This window comes from Aulostomus chinensis, chromosome 11 (genome assembly GCF_037954235.1).
Source record: "Aulostomus chinensis isolate RoL2024-O1b breed Wild chromosome 11, RoL_Achi_v1.0, whole genome shotgun sequence".
NCBI classification, from domain to species: Eukaryota; Metazoa; Chordata; class Actinopteri; order Syngnathiformes; family Aulostomidae; genus Aulostomus; species Aulostomus chinensis.
The window spans coordinates 10,009,536-10,027,798 of NC_141330.1; the positions used below are offsets into that span (position 1 = coordinate 10,009,536).

General features: G+C 42.9%; 1 protein-coding gene across 2 annotated transcripts; it reads right to left on the reverse strand.

Moving 5' to 3' along the window:
* Window positions 1-973: 973 nt before the first annotated feature.
* cacng8b (calcium channel, voltage-dependent, gamma subunit 8b) lies at window positions 974-18,263 on the reverse strand. 2 transcript variants are annotated; one of them, XM_086218288.1, is made up of 6 exons: window positions 17,895-18,263; window positions 10,291-10,600; window positions 9,473-9,697; window positions 5,993-6,076; window positions 4,786-4,926; window positions 974-4,500 (listed from the first exon to the last, which is right to left on the reverse strand). In XM_086218288.1, the coding sequence occupies exons 3-6, from the start codon at window positions 9,693-9,695 to the stop codon at window positions 3,704-3,706; spliced, it is 1,245 nt and encodes a 414-aa protein (XP_086074414.1). In that variant the 5' UTR covers window positions 9,696-9,697; window positions 10,291-10,600; window positions 17,895-18,263; the 3' UTR covers window positions 974-3,703. The 2 variants fall into 2 exon arrangements, with proteins under 2 accessions (XP_086074414.1, XP_086074413.1); XM_086218287.1 differs by having other exon boundaries at window positions 10,291-10,603.

The following is an 18,263-nucleotide window of genomic DNA, read 5'->3' on the forward strand; positions in this document are numbered from 1 at the left end:
CAAGTCCCATACCACCAGTCTGAATGGGCATCACATGCTCACCTGCCCGCACACACTTTCACATCCATGCGTTTACCTCCCACTGGGCAGAAACTGAACCCACATGACACATTATCCTGGTTATATATAACTGTTAATAGTTCTCCGGGGAGAGTATGACATGTGGTGCACGAGCACTTGCTGTATGTTTGTAAATGGAAATGGGCTTCCTAGAATTCTTAGGTAGGTGAATGCCATCAGAGGAGAAATCTAAAAACACCTGTGATAAGGATAGACGCCTGTGCAGCAGAGGACAAGTTTGTTTTAGCTGGCAGCCTCTTTCTCAGCGATGCATGTCAATGATTGTTACTGTTGGCATGATAATGGTAAGGAGACACAGTCCAGATAGCTAATCCTCAAGGGTCAGAGGCACTGCTAGAAATCTCTTGTCAAATGTGTTACAGCCTGTTGTCTCTAAAGGGACGTCTGCAGCTTGATCCACGTGGGGATTCTTCCCTCTCCTCTACCTCCTGTTAATAATGATCCCTGTGAGGTCAAGTAAACCTGCCCAGCGTGTTGCACGGATGAAATGCACAAGCAAAAACATGCAGGAGGTACCAGATGGGCCCATCAAAAAAACCTTGAAATGCTAAGTTTGGGAAGTAGTCAGAGAAAAGTATAGTGAATTAACTTTTCCTCTGGCCTTTCTCATGATTCTATTGGGCAAGTTCCACCCATCTGGCTCTATCCATATATTTGCAAATATTATCTGCCTCAGTCTGACAGAAAAGGTCAATGTCTTTAGAGGATCACAGCATGCCAAAGATGAGCAGAGCAACTTTGATTAACCACTAAGGGCAAGGCTTGTTCACTAAGGAGGAAGCCTTGGATGTATTTCCTGTTCTCTGAGAATTAGCGTCAGTGTAAAAAGCTCTGCTATACATATATTAGCACAATGTGCTTTAGCAGAAGAAAGGTGCTTGGACAGCATTTGAATATTTTTTTATTACTGGTGGATTATTATATAAGCAAACTTTACTGGTTCACTCTGATTTCTAAAGTCAAGGAATAATTGTGGAATAAGTAAAACATCCATTTATCGATTCCCTCTGCTCAAAATATCATGAGGGGGCCAGATTATTCCAGCAGACATAGTGCCAGAGGCGGGGTCACGCCTACAAATATATACTTGGTTTAGATTATTGGGAGGAAACCAAATTCACATTTATGGAAGACAGAAATGGCCCAAATAAAAAAATGAATGAACAATTAAATAAATACATAAATAACTCAATATATATGTAGAATATATGGTAGAATGCATTTAAAACGCACCAAAACATGACGCACATCCATGTGTACCTAAACATTAATTTACTTCTTTGTTCAGTTTTCCATTTATTTATTAATTCAATTATTTTGCATATAAATGTATTTATTTTTGCATATAAATTCTGATATTCATTTTACATTTTGAAGTTTGGTATTTATTCAGGACGAGCACCTCCCCTTCCTCATAGAAAGGCATGTTCAAATTCATTGACCCTGTGAATGACAGCATACTGATTTATAAGGAATCAGGAATGCATAGAGAAATGTAAATACTAATTGAATAAATATAACAATAATTATGACATTAAAGAAAGAGAATTTATGTTACATTATATGAAATAAGTAATACCTGTTTTTATTTTAATAATATTTCGGGGGTCTTTCATAGCATGCTAAATTATTTATCTTATAATTTATTTTCATTTTTTTGCAGCTTTGGTCCTTCACAGCTCTACAGAGAAAGGCCTCATAAAACAAATAGTATAAAATAGTACAGCACGTGACTGAAGGTACTTTACCATCAAATGTATACAGCATATGCAGTTTCTTCAGAAGATTTATGTTCAGTGTGTTGTAAGTGGGAGACCCCCATCTCTTTCTCAGCAAAAAATGAAGAAAAGACAGCAGTCTGTGAGTATGATTATTGTTTTTGTTTTTTTATAAATGTCGTGCAATACAGTGTTTGAGTTTATCACACATTTAGATAAACCATAATCATTTGTCTAGCTATATCTATTCTCAACTACATACTATTCATATTGCCCACATAAATGCTATCTGTGTGCAGTTTAATCACATTATTCTTTTTCTGAAATGTAACCAAAGAAATGAAAATGTATAGAATCTGGAAGCGTCTGGTTGTTTAGTTTCTTCATTATATCATGTAGCAGGTGTGTGTGTGTGTGTGTGTGTGTGTGTGTGTGTGCGTGCGTGCGCGCGCGCGTGTGTGTGTGTGTGTCCATGGTTCAACACGGATCTGCAGTCACTCGGAACAGAGAGAGTGGAGGGTTGTTTACATGTGTTTACATTCTCATCAACATAAACAGAACAGGTCCCAGTTCAGACTCAGGAGTCAGCGGTCACAGGGGAAGCACAGTGAAAATAATCTTTGGGGAGGTTAAGGGGTTGTTATTGGTCACGTGACAAACTAGAGGAACATGAATCATGTGACCAATTATGGACAGAGGAAGGAGCAATGATGGCGACGCACAGCAGGGTGGGTGGAGGAAACCACCTGACAAAAGTGTCCATGGAGGGAACAAAACACTTGAAATCCACACTGCCCCAAAAATGCATACCCAGTTTGAACAGTGGTCCCGAAAAAAGGATCTAGACTTTACAAATATACGTATGCATAAATTACAATGTACATGTATCTTTTCAAAGTCTTTTTAGTGTTTTTAAACCCCATGAACCCACATATACATCATGTATTTTTTTTTTTTTTTTTGCCACTGAAAATGACGAGTTGCATGTGTCACTTTGGGACTCTTCATAGAAAAAAATGATAAGTTTTTTTTTGTTTATCTGCTCAGGCAGCAACCTATACCTGATTCTGTACAAATGTTTTCTCTTTTTTCTGCTTCCTCCAGTCGGAGGTTTCTGTTAATGCCCAAGAACAAACATCTTCAACACGACTAGAGCTACAAGTACTACTGTTAACACTGATTAGAATGGAAATAAGACTAACAGAGACCCATAGTAAACTCAGACTCAGAATGAAGTTGTCTCAGTCGCTCACATTATTGTTGCATTTCTTTCGATGTTGGAAGACAATTTACAGTATTCACATCTGACTTCATTATATAATATGGGGGTTAAAAAATAATACAGGCTCTCATTCTCCCACATATTGTGCACACTCATGCTTGAAGTTTGACACAGTTACACACAGCTCACTGACTGTCCCAGTGGCTCTGCATGGAAGAAATTCACAGTACAAGTCATTGAGATCTAAAATTAGTGTGAATGCACACAAATAAAACATGAAAATTAAATTCTCATTCCATACCACATTGTTTGCAAGTATAGCTAGCCTGTAATAACGCTAAGAATAATCACAACAACAATTTACACTAATGATGATCTGGTTAAATTAGCATTAATTATTGCACAAAAAAAAGATGTGAAACATTTTCATAGTAGCCCAAGGTTAATTGCGTTTGATTGTTAACAAAATAAATCATTTCTAGCACATTGAAATATCAAAATAGTTTTATTGTGAAAGTTCATTGTTGTTGTTATTATTATCACTCTGTTATTACTCTTCTTCTTACTGTTCTCAGTAGTAGACTAAGTACCAGTGAACGTGGAGGGAGAGGCTCTCTATCCTCCCCTCCTACTACTACTCTCCCTCCTTCTCTACCTTGTCTCCCCTTCTCATTCTGTATTTCTACACAGGAGTTGTCTTCCTATTGAGGGTATTAGAGTTGCTCTCCCTGTCTCCCTTCAGCCTGTCCAGAGTCCCCATCCCTCGCTCCCTGTCTACTGTGGATGAGGTAAAAGGTGGAGGGCCTGAGCCCACTGAGTTGGGCATTGGTGCATTGGAGTTAGAAGAGTTGGAAGGATTGTGGGACTTAAGCGAGGGAAGTGTACCGCTCATCATCACTCCCCCTCCCCCTCCATCCTTTGGGAAGCAGTTGTGGAGCTGGTAAAGCGTGGCCCTGTCCACCGTTCCGTACATGGGCGGCAAACCCCCGAGTTTAGGATCACGGGACAGCGTGTAGAGCGAAATGTCGCCTCCAGCAAGGGCTGTGTGGGAGCGAGAGTGAGGGTTAGGCAACGTGGAGACTGAGATGGGGCCCTGGGAAAGCAGCGCAGATGGGGGCAGACCAAAGTTCTTCCCTCCACCTCCCCCTACAGGTGAAGGGTCTCGAGAACGAGAGGGGTCAGTGGAGCGGGACGAGGACCGGGATCTGCGGCGGAAGCGGTAGCTGGGCAGGCGGAGCATGGCATGTGTGGTGCTCTTGAAAATGTCGGTGCGTGAACGGCAGCGCAGCTCCTTGTTCTTCTCGATGTAGATGTTGACAGCCAGGACCCCCACCATCTCAGCCATGATGAAGGACAGACCCCCAAAGTAAAAGGACCAACCATAGGAGTACTGCCACTTCTTATCCTCGTCCTTCTTAGGAGAGATGTCCCCGAGTGCAGCCGAGATATATACGATCACGCCAATGATGTTGCTCAGACCTGAGAGAGCATGAAAATGCATTTATGGAAGAGCGATATAAACTCAGACAGACCAACTCGCTATTCAAACAGATTTTCCGGACTTGATTATTCATGATAAGATGAATATAAAATAAACATGATGAGATGACTTGTGAATATAAAATCTCCATTAAACTGACAGAAAAGCCAAAACACAACTAGACACTTACAAACAGTTCTCTTATGGAAAGTAATATTTCATCTTCCTTCCACCTTTTGAACACACACACACGTCCAAGCACAAATCCACTGTTGCTATCTTACCTGCCGCCACAAAGAGAATTCCTGCTCCCAGGATGATGTTCCTTTTGCTCTTATAGAAACGACTAGCAGCAATGCAAACACCTCCCATTAGCAGCAGGATGGCACTGAGGATAGGAAAGATGTTGGAAGCCCTGACTACCCCTGCACAAACCGGAGAACAAGGGTTACAGCCAAAAATGGGGATGTAATGAGCAATAAGAACAATTTTGGAAATGTTTCAAGACAGTCTAGCCATCACTTCCCACATCAAAAAAAGAAATACAAATTTTTAACCCAGTTCTGAATGTTGAAAGAAGGGTAAAAATTATTAGACAAAAAGGAAACAGTAACCGTTACCCTGAACGTACCACACCTTAATCAAAAAGGCCTTGCAAACCTTTATCTGAGTGCACACCACAGACTATAAGGGCTGATTTGGGCCTAGTTTACCAGTTGTGATAATCAGAGGGGACGCTTCAATCTGAGTGTAATCCTGTACTATGAAATGAAATAGCAAATGACTGCAACTGCCAATGAGAAGCATCATCAGCTGATCGTGCAGAAGACTTAATCCACAGCTTCTTTTTTCAGTGAAAAACCCAACATATGATGACTCTCTGCCGCCATATTTGTTTATATCCAAAGTATGACAACACAAGTATTCGTGGGATGAAGTCTCTGCCTGGAATCGTCACTCTGGAATAATTTTAGATGAATTTGTCGACCTGCATCTTGACTGAAGTGTCTAGTGAGCGCCAGTATGGGGTTAGAAAAATGTAAAATCATTAAGTTATGGGAACTTGCTAACTTGCTTATCATCCTCGTCATGTGAAAGAATCACACGCACACACGCACACGCGCTCACACCCGCACACACACACACACACACACACACACTGCTCCTCTCTCATCTTGGGTAACTAGGCCGTGGAGAGAAAATGCCACCTAAATGCCAGCAAAATGCTACTGCAACATTATAAACAGAACACAAGCTTTCCTATAAGTATGCACGTCCACATATGTAGCCTAACACAGAGCTGAAGATATCACTGCTGGGCACTCACGATGAACTGGGCCACCCACCCCCTTTTGACTTTTCAGGACACATTGTCACATGTTTATTTTGCATTGAGCCCAAAAAAACAAAAAAAATCCAATGTGATTATCAAGCTACAGTTTTTTGCTTTCTTTTATCTTATCAAATGTAGAAATGCTGGTTTTGACTTACGTAGGACGTACTCTGCCCCGTCATGGTCAAAGTCTGCATCCTCTGGGAAGTGGTTGATCTGAGAACACACTCCTCTCTTCACTCCTGAGATATAAGACAGAGGAAGCAGTGATGACCAGGCACAACAAAAGAACAAGAGCACATCACTACAAGCTCAAGAGGAGAGAACAACAAACATCCTCTGGAGAGACAAACTGATAAACACATCATATCTGTGTCAAATCCTTCAGTGTACACATAAAGAAGGTTAATGTCTCTCATAGGAAGTTAGTAATCTCTGTCGAAGACTCACTCACTCCCACAAACACACACACACATGCGCACGCACGCACATGTAAATACATACACGTATGCAGACACACTGGAAGACAGATACCCGATGGGGTCTTGCATGTAGACAGACAGACGAACGGAGGGATGCACGCACGATGATGACAGCACATCACTGTTGCTGATGGATGGATTGTGAGAAAGATGGAGTGATGGAATGAAGAGACACAGACGGAGGGAGAGAAGGACAGATGGTGGGTGAGCTGGTCTCTCTTATATTTCCACAGGTTGGTCTGTAAAACAAACAGATGAAGGTACACAGAGGTGGGACATCAGTTGCACCACCTGGGTCACTGTTACCAGAGAAGACGTTGAAGCTCACAGTGGATGATGTTATCTGTGGCTGATGTTCTCGCTGAGTGGCTACTAAACCTAAACACTTATAAGTCACCAATACAGTACACAACATTCTACTGAGTGGTCATATTAGCTGTGTCATGTGCTATACAAACCAAAAATTCTGCAACAAAAAATCTGCAGCAGAGCTCAAGAGGACACATCCCTATCGACAGCATTATGTGCCACCCACCCATGGGTATAAATCTTTTAGAGCTAGCATGTCCGGCATTTCCAGTCAAGCTACACCTCACCGCATCCCTGCATGACTACTGAGCGTCTATCTTGGCCAAATACTCGCTGGATATCAGGGATACTTGACCTCTAAGCCTCACCAAGCCCCTGCCAGCTTTACTGCACCCCAATGGAAGAGAAAAGGCTGAAAGAGAGAAGAAACTAGGGAGAGGGGAAGAGGAAACCAGTGAAAGATGAATGTAAGTGGAGAAACTGAAAAAGTGAGAGAGTGTGTGTGTGTGTGTGTGGGGGGGGGCACTGCAGCAGTGCCGCGAGGGCTAGATCTTATCGCTAATTGGGTGCTTTGCTATCAGGAAGCTTAGAGATGAGGGCAAATTAGCTTTGTACAATGACCAGGCCCAGGCTGCACTGGGGAGGCTTTATGAGGAGAGCCAAGAGGTTTTCCCAGAGGCAGAAGAACCTCAGTGTGTTTGTGAGGAAAGGCACAGATCGCTAACTCAGACCACCCCTTTGGTTATAGCTAATTTGCTGTTCACTCCATTCCAACCTTTACTGCTGAGTGTCAGCCAGCCAGTGTAATGTATAATGAATTAGCAGCCTGTGTTGCAGGGACAAACCATTGAGGGCCCGACTACCATTTTCAGTACCTTATGAGAAGTCTCTGGGCAGCAGGGTGAACCTGCTATTGTAGAATTAAATTACTGCAGCAGGATTTGAGGACAATGATGAATGGACTATTTTGAGAAAGGGTTTTCTTGTCACTATAGGATGGTCTAACGTGTACAAATAGAATGTATACTTCAGTGCTAATAGTGCTATCACAGCGACGCTGCAGCGTTGTGAGCAATTTAAGTTTTCTGAGGACAACTGAGAGGCTGACTGTGTTGATCTTGGTCTTCTGCTGTTTATACAGAAAATAGCTGATCCTGCTTCTCAGGGAGAACAACGTGTAGATGCAAGGTATTAATTCCAATACCCCAACGGTCTAGCACGCAACAAACAGAGAGACGCTTACACAGAAGAGGCAAAAAGCAAAGAATGTCTGATTGCGAGAAATTCTGGGAACCAAATTATAGTTCAGACCAGGAGTGAGCCGATCACACGTAGGCAGCTTTAAGTGTAATGAGCCTCCATATGTGTCTCAGGTGAGCACTTAGGATATAATCTCACATCCCTGCTCTACATGCAAATAAACACCGACATTGTTTCCATTTGCAAAGACCAAATGTGCTGTTTTCAGCCGGTGGACGGCAGTGTTACAGAGGAGTGTTGAAGAAGTACCATACCGTAGAAGGAGACCAGCACATCTGGTTCATAATGGAACAATTTCAATGCTGACCAGAAATAACTTATTTCTAACAGTGGTCTTTTTTTCTTTTTTCTTTTTTCAATTACAGACGGTGCACACATGTACACCACTCAAAAGAAACATAGTAGAGCCATTCATGTAGATCTCCAACATCTTAATGAAGAAAAATGCCATCTGGTTTGGATGAATTGGCTTGGATGTTATTGACTTTTAAGGAGAGAAAGAGCGAGAGAGAGAGAGAGAGAGAGCGAGAGAGAGAGAGGGAGGGAGGGAGGGAGGGAGGGAGAGGCAAACTGCTGTCAACACATAAGCGTTTACTAGTTTGCATAAGTAAAACCAAATCATCCAAGATGTTTGCCACATCGTGAATGAGCAAAGTATTATTAGACATTGTGTAATAAAAATAGTAGGCTGCTGTTCTTTCTTTTAAACAGAGGGTATCAGTTGAGTCTCTGGCTTTTCATTGCAGCCAAGGACAGATTTAAGTTAAGAATGTGGCCCCAGTCAACCTCCGAGTGTGTCCGGAGTGATGGGGTCTGGATGCATTCTGGCTGTGTTCACTTCTGCTTGTAGAGCTGTTCATATTTGATCAGATCATTTCGGCTGTGCGTTAAAACCAAGTCCGGAGATGGCCTATATTATGATGTGCTCTAATGAGCACCTTCATGCTTTAACGTGCTGTATGCTGTAGATAGAGTGAATCCATGTGCTGTCTATATAGCAGCAGTTAAAGGCCCCATGTCCTCGCCTGACTTCACACTGAGCATCAGTTCAATTTGCACGAAGTTCAATCCGATTCTTTTTCTCTTGCTCGCCTTAAAAAATTACGAGCAGAAGAAACACTTAACGGGATTGTTTACTGAGAGTTAGATCAAAAGATTGATACCACTCTCATGTCTGACTGGAAACGGAGAGAAAGAGCCAGTCTGGCAACCTCGCAGCGACGATGACGACTCCAAGAACTGACTGAGCCTGTCCAAGAAAACCTGGCACGAATCACGACTTGTAATTTTTATGCTTTGTTTTTGTTTATGAATAAAACACGTTAAGTAGTGAGTTTTAGAGGAATTGTCATCTGCTTTATCTCTTCTCCTCAGCTGTAGACAACTACACACGGTGAAAGTCTTCATTTGGTTCTGCATGAAACGCCAAACGGTTGGGAACTGTATTATTGAACTGAAACTTTCCCCTCATCCTCCTATCTACCCCCCCCCCCAAAAAAAAACAAAAAACAGAAAACAAATGGGTTCATGTGCGTTAATCCTTATCCCACAATAGACCATAAATATCTGCCACAACTTCAACATTACCTTCCAGGCAGCATATCCTCCAGAGTCCAGAGTGTGTGAGCGCCCCAGGGTCTTTCTTGTCCTTGTTATGGGGGTCATCCTGGGTGATGTTGGCTGTGCTGTTGCAGATGAGGGCACGGGAGTACAGCCAGTAGTCCGTCCCTATTGCCACCGTCATCAGGCCGAAGGCAGCGAATGCCCCCACGGTGGTGAGAAGGATCTGGATCCCCTTCTCACACACCATGCCTTGAGAGAGAAAGAGAGGGAGAGAGACGAGGGTGGACATTAGTGAGGTAGAGGATGAGGAGGACTGGTAGAAAAGGCATTTATAATCTCAAACATGGTGAAGTTGATTGAGAAAAAAAGACAGCGGATATGCAGGTGAGATGATGTGGAGTAAGAGAGGAGATGAGAGTCCGCAGAGGGAGGCGATCAGCAAAGACGTAAGCGAGGAGGAGGTGCAGATCTGGCACTATGATGTGTCCTTGGAGGAGAGTTGGATGACTCTGCTGACTCCGCTTAACAAGACAGAAGTGATGTGAAACACAACAGATCACACCCTCCCAATCTCCATATTTATGACCCTGACCCCCCCCCCCCCCCCCCCATCAGAATCAGCAAGCCTGGAGCTGAATCCATAAACACACACACAATCTGACACAAGATAACCTTTTACCTGTAAAAGTCTTTATTGGGCAGGTTGTGTGGATGCGCCTTTATACATACAAGCATCATAGCTGGCCCGGGGAATAATGGCTCATGACCCGTGAAATCACAACTTCCTCTCACACATCAAAGAAACCAGCAAAGTGAAACAACGCAGCGAGTGTGAGACTTACCTGACGGCGAGTTTCTATCCTTCGACTCAATTTTGAAATCTTTCTTTTCCTCGTCAGTGAAGAACGTGCTGTCCCCTCAATCCGGACAGCATCCATCGACTGTTTTCACCCGCTCCCCCTCTCTCCTTCTTGCTCTCTTTCTCCTTCTCTGTTGTCTCTATCTTTTTCACGCTCTCTTTCTTTTCTTTCTTTCTCACTGGAAAGCTGGTGCCAGTGGAGGTTGTGTATTGGACGGGTGTCCCGCTCTCCTTCCGTCCTCTGCTAGCAGAAAGCTTGCACCACAGCGCCCATGGTCACTGCTGCACTGCTGCTGCTGCACATGAAATAAAGAAGAGGGGAAAATGGCCATTTTACGAATTCATTTATTGGTATTATGACCTGAGTTTGCAGATGAAATCAGAAGAGGCACATTTAGAATAAAGCAGAGAAACACACATTGTGCATGATTATTTTCCTTATTTGTTTATATTTTACTAATTTTCTCAACCAATCATCATCCAAAATAAACCATAAAATATCAGAACTTTATGGGTTTGGAGCCAAATCTATTATGTTAAGTTAAGAAGAAGCAACATGTTTTCACATCCTGAGAATATGGAATCTTTGCAGGTTTGCTGGAATTTGAATGATTAATCAACAATCGAAAAAGCAAATTAATATAGACCGCATGTTCCAAGCCATGCCTTTGTTGCAAATAGATCCAATGGTTTAGTTAGAAGTATAATTATTCTTTACAGCGGATGCTTTTCAGTGTTGTCAAACTTCAACGTTCCTGTGTCAGAGCAGATGGAGTAACTGTAGTAGTGACAGTATTACAGGCTAAAGAAAGAATGACTCCGGAGCGAGTTGTACTGCATCTTGTCTGAATAAGAGGAGCAAGAGGGGGAGGCAGAGAGGACCAACCCGACATTGTTACCATAGCAACATTGAATTCCAAAGTCTAGATCAGCATAGAGAGAGGAGGGGGAGAGAGGGGCAGGCAAGAGATAGAGGGAGAAAAAGGAAGAGAGAGCAAAGCGGAGATGGTAAAAAAAAAAGAGGCAGAAATGAGGGGGGGGAATATTTCTAGTCAATACCATCAGTGTTGAGAGACAGACCACTGCGCTAATGCTCTATCAATAGATATTTGTGTCTGAGTGTGTGTGTGCACGTGCGTGTGTGTTTGTGTGACCACTGCGACACAGATGCTCCTGCATGTGCTCTCACAAACACACGAACAAGAGGGAGCGAGAGGTCTACCAGCGCTTACTAAATCGAGAAGAAAATACAAGCATATGACGGGGCAGCACACATTATTCAACAAACATTATTTAGCAGACATAATGCAGAGCCACTGTGTTAATATTTGATGATACAATATGGCACCGTAATCAAAATAGGTTACATCCTGTTTGCATTGTGAGACCTGAAACAGAGCTGCCTTAGAGACAGAAGGAGAGATGGAAGGAGAGACGGTGTGTAGTGTAGTGTAGTGTGTGTGTGTGTGTGTGTGTGTGTGTGTGTGTGTGTGTGTGTGTGTGCGTGCATTTCCTCTTCAGTGCATCTGAGGATGGGACTAGTCCAATCTTATTGAATCCCAGTAATGTTCCCCTCAGCTCCCTTCAGTTAGACAGTCGGCCTCGTATCTCGCCGTTCAGGCTCCTTATTATGTAAACCGTCAAACGACACCACCACAGTGTAGCTTATTTATACATTGAGGGTGCATATGTGCAAGCAAACAAGTACATGTGATGTGTTTGTGTGTGTGTGTGTGTGTGTGTGTGTGTGTGTTTGCGTGTAGTATGACCTTCCAACCCTATCAACATACTGCCACTCCCTGAGGAAAATACACGTCTAGAAGGGTTACACTATCTCCGAGGCCTGAAAAGGCAGAATCTTGTGTGTGCGTGTATGTGTGTGTGTGTATGTGTGTGTGTGTGTGTGTGTGTGTGTGTGTGTGTGTGTGTGGTCTTTAACTCCATTATTTAATAAATGACCTTAACTATAACCTACTAAGTTATTCCCCATAGCAAAACTCCCCTGTGTAGGAGATCATAATTGCTATTTAATTATCTGTAATTTCTATTTCCCACCAATAATTAAGAAAGAAAGGAATGAGGAACGAGAGCGTGAAAGAACAAGAAAAGAAAAAAATGCTCCCTGTCATGGTAAGGATTTTTAATGAGAAATTTTGGGGAAACTTAAGAGATGCATTGGAGCGATATAAGCACATGTTTGCCCTTTCTATGAAGCTGAGCTCCTAAGAGCTATCTTATCCTACAGCGAGGACTCGAGCCAGCCAGAGGCCATTTAGCTTCAGTAGCATGTCCTGTAGCAACAAAAGCCAAGAGATTTGCTTTGTGAGCCAACTGCTATAGGGACCATGATGGGACCAGACCCTCACTTGTTGGAAAACCTCAGATGTAATCAGATCTACCTGTGTGACTCATTCCCAGAATGACAGCAGAAAGTGCTGCCATAAAATAGAAGTGTAAATGATTGTGGCTGCAATAATGCAGCCATAAATCACACAGGAGATTTGAATTTTGTAGCAGCTGCTCCATTAGCTATTCATTGCATAAATCAACTACCAAACTGCTTGTTGAATAAATGATGACATCCGTAATAAGTTTTTCCTCACATGTGAACGGCAACGGTCCTGTGTACTGATTCTACAAAATCAAGCCCTGCTGCTGCATGTCTGATCTCCGAAAAAACAAAATCAAGACTGTAATGTAGTGAAAATGACAAGCTTATGCTGATAGCTTGACCAACTGGAAAAAAAAGGCATCAGGCCTACTTATGATGACAGCTCTAAAAATACAAACAGCGTACTCTATTCTGAGGGCTTCATGGCAGCAGTGAATATTAAGAAAGCATGTCTGAATATTGAGAGCAGTGACACTGGGTAGCTGAGATGATTTCTCTTCCTTATCATGAGAAAAATCTACACACCTGAGCTCATAGCTGAGACCCAACAGCTGGCAAACAGATTTACACGCACGCCGACACACGCAGGTGCACGGAAAAAGATCAACACGCAAACCAACACTTGCATGCGAGCGCGTATGCGGCCTGAAACCCCCTGCAACTGTTAAAATCATGACAATAAAGTCACAAAATAGGTCATCTTTAAAAGTCGTTTTAAAGTGTGGTAGGATGTGAAGAGTCCAACAAGATCCTCAAAGTACATGTGACCTCGTCCCCGCCTGTCTGAGCAGAACAGCCCGAGGAAGCAGTGACGGTAACACCTTGGTCTAAGAGGCTCCCAAAATAAAGTGTCTCTGGATGACCTGACACTCATGAACATATGCATTAACACATGCGCATGTGCAAGCACTCACACACACTCACACTCACAGAGGAATTACCACCTTCACAGAGAAAATGCTTTCACATGTTTCTATACATGAAGGGGTCTGTTAATTAATTATCCTGACATATAAATGAGCAGGAGGAGGTAATTAACTAAAGAAAGACCAAAACTACTGATAAAGAAAGGGACCCTCAACAAAGAAAGACTGACTATGTTTTTAATTAAAAGTTTAGTTGGCAGGATAAAAAGAAATACGCATAGAAATCCTTCTCCTAGACACACTACAATGATGTAATGCGGTGAACATAGCAATTGAATTTCTCTGCATTGAAAGAGCCTCCACTGACGTGTCAGTTATCAAAACGGTCATTTTATGTCACATGTCAATCAATAAATTGATTCGCGTTGCGGCACGAACAAGCAGGCTAACTAACAGGCACATCATGCACTTGTAACCATCCATCCATCCATCGTCATCTTCCGCTTATTCCTACACATTAAGGGTCGCGGGGGGGCTGGAGCCTATCCCAGCGTTAACGGGCGAGAGGCGGGGTTCACCCTGGACAGGTCGCCAGTCCATCGCAGGGCCAACATAGAGAGATGAACAACCATTCACACTCACATTCATACCTACGGTCAATGTAGAGTATCAATCAGCCTAGTCCCCAATTGCATGTTTTTGGTTGGTGGGAAGAAGCCGGAGTACCAGAGAGAACCCACGCAGACTCGGGGAGAACATGCAAACTCCGCACTTGTAACCTACATGATAAAATTATACACTTACAGTTACAATTTCAACTCTGACTGCACCAACCTATTAGCTTCTGATACTTCATAACAGAGACATGGCTACTTGCTAGCTTCTTACATACAGCATTTGTCTATAGAGATGTTCCATGTTTTTTTTCCCCTTCCTGATACCATTTCTGACGCCTGACTTTGCGTAACTCCCGATCCAATATCAGTGTATTAACAATTTATCTGGCTGCCGACATACAGTATATTGTATGGCTGTGATATGATGTCATAATTGTTGTATGATCTGGCTCTGGTTAAACTCTTTGTAAGCTTTAATCAATACATCCAGGCTGCAGGCTCCCAAGTGAAGCATAAGGCCGCACGTTGCCGGGACAACTTCCTATGAAGGCTTCTGTTATAGAGCAGTGAAGAAGAATTGATTGATTTCCTGTGTGTAATATTAGTCTTAAATAACTGAGCTGACTGTGAAATAGCAGGTTCCTATTTCCGCGTTATAAATTATGTGTACCGGTTAAACGCATAGACTAACTCGACGATACTTTGTTTGAACTCAAAATCAGAGGTATTTCTGACACTAATGACCTTTTCCCCTCATCGAAAATGTTTATCTGCATGAGTATTAGTTTCTATATCATAAAACACAGTTAAGACTCAGGCTGACAGGTTCTGACCACTGATTTGCAACAAGAATTGATGCAACTTACAACATTCCCATACAGCTTGGAAACATTCTCTTTTCAGACCAGTGATTCACAATGAACTTTGCAGAAAAAAAATGACAGCAATTGTGCAGTTTTAAAATGCTTTTCAAGATGTTTTGGAATGTTGCAAGATGGTCTTCACTGGTCTGAACTCAGCCTAAAGCTGCTCTTGGAGATTTGGCATGGTGAACACTATCAGACTCTATGCAACTTTTTGCAACGATCATACCAGTTCTCACTGCTGCAGTTTCTCTGCAACATTCTAAAACAGTCTCGTTGTATCCGGTCTGGTTTTGAATCACTGTTCTAAACTGAGCATCTGTGACGAAGCTTTAGCCCCACGCTGGTGTTCAGTATGGACATGCTAACGGTATATCTGGTATATATGTTTACACTCCCGTCTCTGTGCTCCGCTTGTACAATGTATCACTGTCAAGATGCAGTTCAGTAAGATATTGAGGCTGCGCTACCTTTCACAAAGCACTTAAAAACACCAACGCTGGAGGTTAGTCGATTCAGGGGTCACAGCCATTGAGACAAGAGTCAATTAGAAAAGTTTGGATGAAAGCCTTTGCTTTGTGTACTGAAGCAGCAGCCAAGTGCTGCAGGCCCGTGTTTGATTTACACTCAACCATACCTTCACTTTGTCACGTACATTAAATATGCACAGGTTTGTTTTACTTACACGAGTGTAGAGTTTAGACGCTACACACTAATGTGATTGAGCAGTGGCAGTTTGCTGATTAGGTTAGACGCTGAAATCATATTGAAACTGAGGGATACAGTGCTGGGTTTCCTCCTGAGCCCTTCCTCTGAGGAGAGAAGGGTGCACTGCGAAGCCTTTGAACATCAAGAACATTTCAGCAAATGCATTGATTCTTTTGAACAATAGCTACATGACAGATGTGATGATCAGTGCAGATTTGCTTCTCCTCAGAGAGAGAGAGGGAGAGAGGGAAGTGACAGAGAGACCTGATTGCCAAAGCAGCTACGAGAAATTACAGTGAAACAGTAAGACAAAACAAACGGAAACCTTTACAACATTTTTGTTGTTGTTGTTGAACCAGGCAGGCATTAGATGATGATGATTTGGCCAGCGCTAAAACACAACAACAGTCTGTGTGGGCTCCGCACCAATATTGACTGCAGTGAGTCACCTAATAGTGTAAACAGCTGATCATAGAGTTGGCTGAGGCGTTTTGAAAGTAATCCAAAATCCACAGAGACGATCATTAAGGTCACACATTTCACAGGCAGATTACCATGTGGGAGGCAGAGGGGGTGTGACCAGAAGACGGCGGCGCCTTCCACACCTCCAAGAATAGAGATGGATGGAGAGACGACACTAACAACAGACTTTCTTTTACATGGTTGAGGAATGTTTGATTCACTCCTGCACATAAATTAACCTTGTTATTCACTGTCCTTATCACGTATAAAACAATTCTGACAATCACTTCACTGTTTTTGGAAGAAAAAAAAACACTGCTTTTTTGGTCATTTGTAACAGAAGATAAAGAGTCTTTGGGCTGATGGATGGACAAAAGAAGCAAACGCGTCATTTGTAAAAAGACAAGCGCATTTTCTTTGCATTTCATAGACTAAATGATCAGTTATATTATATAATAATTATAGCTGCAATGCTACCTCAGTTATACAATAGATCAAATGAATACATGCATCCACATGTTGTAGGATAATGAATTGTGCAGAGTGACGGTTATGCAATTCAGCTTCACTTTTCAGAAAACATCACATAAATCCTCACACCTGCACATTACTGATAAGGCAAGTTATTTAAATACATAAAAGTTGGACGGACGCTTGTGTGCCCTGTGTCATGTGAGAGCCTCACTTCAGTGAATCTGGATTTAAGCAGGTGGTGATGGACACTTGTGCTTCCTTTGAAAGGTTGGTCTGCTGCAGCTCCAGCGATGACAAGTAAAGCTCTCTACCTTGTTTTTGTCAGTAACTCCTGAATGCTGCAGTGCACACTCCTAAAGCATCCTGATCTGAGAGTGATCGAAACGGTGCCAGATGTTTGGTGCCCTTTACCTCATCTGGATCTGCCGGAGCTCAGAGCAAAGCTCGGCCTGCCTATGAGAGGAGAGGAGACGGCAGAAGGCTGAGTGAAAAGACAATGGATCCTAAACCGCCTGAGATAAGATCATGTGGCCGGGGTCCAACATGATGCCAAGATGTTGGCCCTGCGCTGCTCACTCCGCTGCCCTGCAGAAGCTGTGCACACCAGTGATTAGACACATCCAGGCTCAGAGCTACGGGAGCGTGCAAAGCTCCGGTACACTGCTGCGGACTGCGGTGCATTCATTAATAGAGTAAGATACACTCATCAGCCCGCCTGCATGTAGGCTACATGCTGGAAAATGGACGCCTAGCATCATCAGAGAAAAACTAGTGGACTGGGACACAAATCATGCTCCAGAAATAGCTGGATAAGTAGTCGTCCATTTCTGCACATAAAACAGATATTATAGTGCAAACACCTGCGGTGCGGATGCGGGGGGGTTCGGGGGTGGGGGGTGGATGGGGGGGCTTCAAGCGAGCTATTATAAGGATTTCATTTGCATAATAGACGTCGCTAATTATAGGCCCGCAAAAATAAACAGTGGAATGAAGCATTTATTTCAAGAGCTATTTGGATTATCAGAGCCTAATTATGCTTTTCTGTCTTCCTAGCGCAGTCTACACTGATAGCGACGGGCTAAGTTACAGCCAACGTGAAACAAATCAATGTGGCGTGTGCGTTACACCGGAGGAACTGTGGCTGCAAAGTAAAAACAAGGACTCGGTGTAATGACAATCATTGAAGAAGCTTGTAGAGCTCTTACCTGCAGGCTTTTTATTTCACATTCGCAGCGCGTCGCACTCCCAGAGAGAAGGACATGGAGGGAAAGAGAGAAGAGAGGAGAGGGGGTGGACGGCGGATGATGATGGGCTAAATCACGGGTCTATCGAGGCACAAAACAGATAATTGAGATGGATGATGAGAATTGATGAGAATAAAAAAATAAAGCACGCGAGGGATTCAAATCTTAAGATTCTATTTGTTAAACAAGCCAGTGATGGGAAAAGGGTGCATTTAAAAAAAAAGGAGGCTGATAGAAAACACGTCACTGAACACGGATTTGTCTAGAGTGAATGTGGCCGCTGCTTGTGTGTGTACTCAGGGAGAATGCGTCTCCCCCTCCCTTCCGGTT